General features: G+C 33.8%; 1 protein-coding gene across 1 annotated transcript in view; it reads right to left on the bottom strand.

The window, feature by feature from the left end:
- LOC106678092 (zinc finger autosomal protein-like) overlaps positions 1-9,027 on the bottom strand; it is a gene marked incomplete at its 5' end in the record, with an annotated part of 62,820 nt that overhangs the window by 6,271 nt on the left and 47,522 nt on the right. Inside the window, one exon of the mRNA XM_067045394.1 lies at positions 8,509-8,766. Within this exon, the coding sequence (XP_066901495.1) occupies positions 8,509-8,766 (258 nt within the window). The remainder of the gene's footprint in view (positions 1-8,508; positions 8,767-9,027) is intronic.

The raw sequence follows: 9,027 nt of genomic DNA, 5'->3' as shown, positions 1-9,027 counted from the left end.
AATAGATTTAATAATGAATGACATCTATCAAAGTTATTATTGAAACTTTTAATAAAGCAAAAAAAAAAATAGAAAAAAAAGTATTTATAAAAGTAAGGCTTTGATGAACATTTAACGGTTTGATTGAATGATTGTAGATCAGGTTTAGTGTTTTGTGGTGAAAATATGAGTTTTACAAGATTGTCAACTACAGAAAAGTTTTGGCAAAGTTAAGGGTGTTTTCCCTCATCAGTAAACTAGCGAAGTTCTAGTAAACCATAGGAAGTTTTTCAGTTCAACACAAAAAAACAACTCACCGAGGGATATTAAAAACCTTGAAAAGTCATTAATCATGATGGAAACATAATTTAGAACATATGTAATCATTAAACATCATAGAAACGTAGGTAAGCATCAAATGTGACATTCAAACATAAAAAATGAACAGTTTATTATAAGCGATTTATATTAGTTATTATAAAAATTGCTCATAATGTACGGTCCCTTGAAATTTAAATACAATGTGGACATTTATGAGACTTCCTTCCAGCCTTATATGCCATCATATGTATTTTAACTGCTTTATATTGAAAATGATTGTTTTAATTTTCAATATAAAGCAGTTCAAATATGAAGAGGCTTTTTGAATACATGGAAGGTCCATTATAATTGATTGTCGGATTTACATAATCCCCATTTTTTTTCTTTTTTCCCGTTCTTTTTTGAATTCGTATAAATTCGGGGTCGGGGGTCTCATTTTCAGATGCCCCCCTTGCCGCGGACACCGGAAGACGCTGCGACTGCAATACCGCCCTAGCCTATACTGATTTTAATTATCAAGACGAACAGCTTTATATTCACAATGAGAACATTGATGAGGCTTCTCACCAGTATGATGGGCCAGAATGTGTTGTTTTAAATCACGTTTTAGAACAGCTTTATATTCGCAATGAGGATATTGATGAGAATTTTGACTGAATGACAGCTCATTATATGTCTTCTTCAACTACCAAATATAGCCGTTTTATATTTACAATTCACCAGTATCATGAGCCCTAATCTGATTTTTTAAATAATAATTTATAGCCGTTTTATGTTCACAATGAAGACACTGATTTATGCTTCTCAACAGTATGACAGGCCATTATGTGGTTATTTAAATAACCTCAGTTCTCTAAAGAAAATAATTTATTTAATATAAATGAAGGTTTGAGATAAAATCATTTGTTGACAATTAATTTTTGTCTAAATGGCATTCTATTTCCTAGGTACTATAGGTTAAATAAGCACATGCACAATCTTAAATTATCAGGATCCTTTACCAGTGGATTCTTCTAGGTGGTAAAAGGAAAAGTAATTTTCATTCAAGCTGCATCCTCTAAAGTCAAATCTATTAGATACAATAGTGGTGAAGGTTATACTGGTTATACCTCTGTTCCTTACCAGATTTGATATTAGATGCTCCTACATATTCCTTTATTATCTGTGTGATTGTTTTCCCTCAGACTTTGCTTCCTATATAAGTTTTGGAAATCTATAGATAGGCATCTTCATTTTTTTTAATTTCTTTATGAATATGTGTTTTTAAGTTGCAAAGGTGGATTAAATAAGGAAAGACCTTTATAGTGTCTTAACAAATTAGCAGTAAGCAATAATTAAACTATGCCTAATGATGGAGCGGTTGCCCCAATTAGAAAATACCCAATTATAGGTTATTTTAGTTCAACCAGACTCTTTTAACTGTTTCAAATTACTGGTTTTTGAAAAAACAAAAAATTGGTTTTCAGTTGTTTTGTTATTTAGGATATCCCCCTCCCCTCACAATAGGCCTTAGTAGCCACAGTGCTTCTGTGCCAAATTAAAAAAAAACAGGAAAATTTGTTTAAAATGAGAAAATAAAAACATGGAATCAATAGAATTATGTCTTTTTCAGATTTAGAAAACACGGAATATAAAACCTAAGTACATAAAGTTTTTCTTTAAGTTTAACTTAAAGTTAACTGGTTTTCAGTTTTTTATTTTTTTTTTTTATTTTAGCAATATATCTTTTTGAATTGAGAAAAAAAAAAATGGAACAAATTGCATTTCAAATTTTTTTTCACTTACCTATACATGGAATCCATAAGATTTATAAGGAAACGTATAAAGTATACACAGAATACATATTTAGAGTTCAAATAATATAGTCTCCCAAAATGGTCTGTGAGCGTGCAAACAGTCTAGCTCAAAACCAAAAAGTTGTTCAGAAGTGAAATTTCATATTTATGGCAGATATTCCAGGTCTGCTCTATAAACTTCGTCAATTCCTACCCCCAACATATTTCCTTATAATCCGCTCCTACCTCACTGATAGAACCTTTAAAGTAAATCATAACCTAGCCTACTCATCTCTCTTTTCTCAGTCAGCCGGTGTTCCTCAAGGTAGTATCTTAGGTCCCATTCTTTATACGGTTTATACAGCTGACATCTCAACCCATCCTAACACAGTCCTAACAACATACGCTGATGACACATGTATACTTTCTGTAAACAACGACCCGACTAATGCATCACAAACACTACAAGCTCACATAACATCTATTGAAGAATGGTGTGAAAACTGGAATCAAAATAAATCCCGAAAAATCCCACCAGATCGCCTTTACTCTCCGTCGTAAACCTCTGCCCTCCTGTCCTACAGTATCCTTTCTAGATACACCACTAACGCCTGTTGAACAGATTCGATACTTAGGACTCCATCTTGACAAGAGACTTACTTGGAATCCACACACAAGACTGAAACGACAAGAAACTGCTCGTAGATTCCGATTGCTACAACACTGACTTGACAAACGCTCTAAACTTCCCATTCACTACAAAAAATTAGTATACACTACAATAATCAGACCAATTTGGACATATGGAATTGAGCTCTGGGGCTCCACCAAACCATCAAATTCTTCCCGCATCCAATCGTTACAATCCAAAATCCTACGTAAAATCCTTGATGCTCCTTATCACTTCACAAATAAACTCATTCATAAAGACCTTAACATCCCATTCGTTGCAGATTTGACCCAAAACAGATATACGCCTTTTTATTCCAAACTGCTTAACCATCCTTCTTAATCTTTCATCCTTAACAATCCCTGATAATCCTCCGAGGCGTCTGAAAAGAAGATGGCCACGGGACCTTCTAGTTAAAATTAATGTTTTAAGTACCACCAATGGGTGGTTCCTTCCCAAGATTTTCAAGTGTATATGAAACATACTGCATATTTACCTATTGTATTATTTTGTACAGTTGTAAATTACAATAAATAAATAATTAAAAAAAAAAAAGGCAGATATATGCCTGGGATCCGACAACTTTTTCAATAAAATCGACCAACTGGAAGTCCTACTTCATAGAATCGATTTTCTTGAAATCAGTTCAAATTATTTAGATGAAACTTGGTATGTCAATATGCAACTTAATGGTATTTTATATCAGTAAGGTCTTATTCTCATTGAAATAGTGTAACAGAGCTGGAATGGCAAATTTAAAAAAAAAAAAATCTTCCTTTAAAGAACGTTTAATTTTGTTAATTTGAAAAAATAAGTAGTTCTACTTGTTAGCAATAATAAACAATAGATTAATACAAAATAGTAAAGAATTCGCTACGTACCGATGTCAGATGGCTAAGCATTGATAAATTTCTGCTGCCTGAAATTATAGATTTTCTTCACGAACAAGATAAAATCAGTGAAAATGGAAATGATGGAACTTGGCTTAGTGACTTAGCATTTCTTACTGATTTCACTTAAGTATTAAGTCAATTAAATTTAGAATTACAATGTAAAAGTAAAACAGTAATTGAAATGATCAGTTGCATAGACGCATAAAACAAAATTTATTTTGCTACTAGAAGATCTGAAACAAAACAATTTGAATAATTTTTCAAATATCGCGGATAACATACATAGATACTAAAATATTAATTATGAGATGGAAAAATACGTCGCGTAAATCCAAAAAGTAATTAAAGATTGTGGAATTTATATATTTTCCTTTTAAGAATGATTTATGTTTTAAACGCATGAGCCAAAAAATGTCAGTTATTTCTTAATATGAATCAAAAGGCATTAGAAAATTAAATTAACTTTACAAACTGACTTGATCTTACAAGCCAGGAAATTTGGAAAAAAAATTTGAGAATATGTCAACTGAAAAAAATATCAGTACCAATTGTAGTGATGAATACATCTATTCTTGTTTCGGATCTGCATACCTTTGTGAATTGGCATTGTCATACTTAATGCCTTCATATTGAAGCTAACTAAGACTAAACAACATTCTATCCTGACTGATTCCAACAATGAAGTCTCATTATTATTATCTTTATCAGGATATACACCTAATTATGATTCCTTGGTTAGGAAAATGCAAACTCTTCCCATTAATGTTAAGGCAACTGAGTCAATTCGAAATCTGTCTTTATCTGTAGCTACTTTGAATCAATAAACATTGTTAATAATTATGCATGTTTTTTTAATTCCCCTGGACGTGAGTTTTTTTGCCCTTTAAATAATCATTGTTGTTGTTTTTACGTAGGTACGTAAGCACTTAGATAAGCCTTATATCTTTATTTAAGTATAAGGTATACTCAGCGAGCTATTAATAGATTAGCAAAACATAAATCATATTATTCTTTCATGATAAATTTTCCTGGCCCATGAAACATGAAACATTGAAATAAAATTATTAGCCATACTGTACACTTTTATAACTATTTTTTTCACATTTACAAACAATAGTACAACAACTTACAACATTTAAGTTTATAAAAAAATTGAATTGGTTTTTAAGTCAGAACAAGTGTCAGAAAATCGGTTTTTTTATCGGGGAAAATTTTTTTAGGTACTACATGTACGGATTGCTGCTATCAAAAGTTGGGCCTGGAAATTTATTTTCTTCATTAGCCTTTATCTCGAAAACTTAATATTTGATTTAAAAATTAAAAAATAGTTTTGAACTTATATTTTACTAATCTACCCATACCTCGCTGGAATGCACCTTATACTGAAACATGGTTTACATAACAGGGGTGGCCAACTTTTCACTATTTAAGATCTACTTTATATCTTAAAAATGTGGCGCGATCGACTTGTCATAGGTGTAGTCTTAGCGCTGAGGAGGGGTGTGAAATGCATACTGTGTGTATACACCGTGAAATGTTCATACATCAACCGGTCTTGTTGGCAACCCCTGGTATATGGTATGTGCAGTGATTTGCAAAATTCTGCACATATGAACCATTCGGCAGCAAGACATGATAACTACAAAAATTCAAACTTTTACAACGTTAAATTGTTTGCTAATTATAATTTTTTAAATAGTTAGAAGATAGTCGAGGTGATAGTCAATAATGATACAAAATAGTAAAAAATGGTTTTCATTTTTTTTTTCATTTTTGGTGTGGAAAGGTGTGAAAACCTCGAATATTTAACGAAATATTGCATGGGTAATGTCAAATGTTGAAAACCTATAATTTTTAATTTAAATGTTTTTTTTGTTTAATTCAAAAATGCCAGGCTAATCAGCTAATACTAGATTTAGTATCTCGGTCAAATAATCAATACACAGGATGTTTCAGGGATAAGGGTCGTAACTTAAAACATGAAAATAAGGATCACGAAAAAAAAAAAAAAAATTAGCTAGTTATTACAGCTCCACGTCTACAGATATGAATGGGAACACATTGACATCCTAAACAGTAAGTGGAATGTAATAATGAAATAGTAAAAATTCAGCTGTCTCCAAGATGAAATAGCAAAAATAAAACTCCAGTGTCTTTTATAGTTAAACTAACTCATGTAACACTCAACATTAAATTTTTAATACAAGTTCCACAACGTCAAACGCCTTACTAAAAATTATAATTATTCTATAATATACTACTACCTTGCTTATAGAGAAGAGAGAAAAAACAGGCTTTACCAAGCCTTAGCCGCCACAGATCACACGGATTCTACGAAGCTTAATAGCTGAGATCCAGCAACCCTCAGGTAATGTTATCATATGGAGTCACTCAGCGCCTACATCTTCAAGGATGGAAGACATTGGGGTAGCGTTTGAAGAGATAACTGCGGAATTAGCCGCTCTGAAAGCGCAAATGGGATCCAGGGTGTGCCGCTGCGATAACAGGTCGCCCAACAGGCTGGTTTCGTCCCCGAAATTACCAACCGCCGACTTTTTATCGTCGACAAAACGTTCGGGACCAGATATGTGGTAAATACAGGAGCCGCTATATCTGTCTTTTCGGTGAACAAAAAGAAAGTAAATCCGAACATGCAGTTCACTTTGTATGTGGCCAATGGCACGCCCATTCCAGAACCTCGATCACGGTGTTCGGCGCAAAATGACATTGAGGTTCATGTAGCAACCGTGACTCATCCAATCATCGGTGCAGATCTACTATATCTCTATAGTATAATGGTAGATATTGCTGGATATCAGCTAGTGGACAAGAAGACAGGATTGACGACAGGCGGAAGAATAGCTAAGGTACCGGTACCCACTGTTTATTCAGTGCCAACAGGTGAATGTCTTCGCTCGCAAGGAAGTCGCTTTCTTAGGACACACGGTCGACGCCACTTTCATTCACCACACGTTCATTCACGTTGGCCTCATCGGACCATTGCTAAACTCCAACAGAATGCGGTACTGTCTGACGATTAGGGTACATTGATCTCCCGCTAAGGTACGCCAGCAAGAATAACAACTGACCAATGGCGCCAGTTCGAGTAAGACCTTTTTAGAAATCTTACTCGTATATTAGGTATCCAGAAAAACAGGACTACCAGTGTACCATCCTCAGTCCAATGACAGCGTGGAGCAGTGGCACAGGACCCTCAAGGCTTCCCTCATGTCTACATTCAACGCATTGGGATGAACGGTACGTTACCAACAGTTCTTTTAGGCCTACGAGTGGCAGTGAGAGAGGACGTAGGAGCCAACGCTGCGGAAATGATATTTTGGCAGCTTTTACGCCTTACAGGAGAGTTCTTCGAGGCATTAGGACATCGGTACGACTCTGAATCGACGCTGAAACCCTACGGGAGGCCATGAAGAATCTCCGCCCAGCACCATATCGCAGCAGCACGTCCTAGACCTTTGTGCATAGAAACTAAAAGGACTACACCCACGTATTTCTAAGGGACGATTCCGCTTGGGTACCGCTCACTCCACCGTACTGTGAACACTACAGGGTAATCTCACGGAAGGAGAAAACATGTAAGACCCAGTTATTACAATAGAGTCCAAAAACGATTGACTGAAGATAGCACATCTTCTTCGCGATGCGAACTCAACGCAGGCTGAAAGAAACGCCGACGCGGCTCAGCCCAGTCCTACGCCCGCTGCAGGATCTACCAACCCTTTTAATGACCTCGACGCAGAACAGCATCAACCACAACCAGTGTATCACACCCGCTCCGGATGTACAGTAAAGCTGATTGTTAGGTTCTGCGCCAACGTTATTGGAGGGGGGGAGTGATATGGTTGCAAGATTATTAATGTCTTTTTATTTCTTTTGTACATTTCGTTTAAATCTATTTTTATTTATAATTCATTTAATGTGTCATTATTTTACATTTCTTTTATGACAAAACCATTTTAAACCTCTCGCCATACGTTCAATAACTAACTATGAATAATTAATTTCTAGGTAGGCAATAAATAATTTTCGCATGTATAAAAAAAACTGAATATTTTTGTTCCGAACGTGAGTTTAATGTTAATTTCTCTTGTTTATTTCATTGAACTCTAGTAAAGCATGCACGGGTACAATTTAATTGGCGAGGAGGAGCAAAAAGAATTAGTGGAATCTGCGAAAATACTCAACGCATTTTTTCGGTTACCCACATTTTATGAGGAAGAATAATCAACACGTTTAATAAAGAAAAAAAGTAAAATAAAAATAAGGAACAATAAAACCAATATTTCTCAAATATTAATTTATTTTTTGGACAAAATAACAATTTTTGATAGTCAAATATTTATATCAATATAAAAATACATGGAATAAAAACTATAGGACAAAGATATTTATATTTTTATAACATTTTTATAATGTAGTTCATGCTTTTCAAATGATCAAATTTTATTTTAATTCAATAATTTTGAACGTCAATTGTTTATAAAAGTAAGGCTTTCATAAATATTTAACTTTTCGATTCATTAATTGTAGATCAGGTTTAGTGTTTTATGGTGAAAATATGAGTTTTACAACATTGTCAAACAATGGAAACTTCATTTAAATCATATGTTATCATAAAACTTCATAAAAACATAGGCATGCATCAAAAGTGATTCAGACATAACATATGAACAGTTTACTATAAGCAATATATTAGCTATTGTAAACACAGCTTATGTACGGTCCCTTGAAGTTATAAATAAAGTGTGGATTTATGAATGTCTTGTAGCTTATTTATATTCACAATGAGGTCAATTATTAGGCTTCTCATTAGTATGACGGGTCATAATGTGTTTTTTTTTTAAATTACTAACTTGAACAGCTTTATGTTCACAATGAGGCTTCTCATCAGTATGTCGGGCCATTATGTGTCGATTTAACTGATCTTTTGTAACTGATTTATATTCACAATGAGGACATTGATGAGGCCTCTCATCAGTATGACGGGCCATTATGTGTTTATTTAAATTGCTAAGATTAACTGATTTATATTCACAATGAGGACATTTATGAGGCTTCTCATCAGTATGACGGGCCATTATGTGTTTATTTAAATTGCTATGATTAACTAGTTTTATATTCACAATGAGGACATTGATGAGGCTTTTCATCAGTATGACGGGCCATTATGTGTTTATTTAAATTGCTATGATTAACTGATTTATATTCACAATGAGGACATTTATGAGGCTTCTCATCAGTATGTCGGGCCATTATGTGTTGATTTAAATAGCTAAGATGAACTGATTTATATTCACAATGAGGACATTGATGAGGCTTCTCATCTGTATGTCGGGCCATTATGTGTATATTTAAATTGCTATGATTA

This window comes from Halyomorpha halys, unplaced genomic scaffold, assembly GCF_000696795.3.
Source record: "Halyomorpha halys isolate HHAL.00 unplaced genomic scaffold, Hhal_1.1 Scaffold123.1, whole genome shotgun sequence".
NCBI lineage: Eukaryota > Metazoa > Arthropoda > Insecta > Hemiptera > Pentatomidae > Halyomorpha > Halyomorpha halys.
This window is presented reverse-complemented; position numbering and strand designations above follow the sequence as displayed.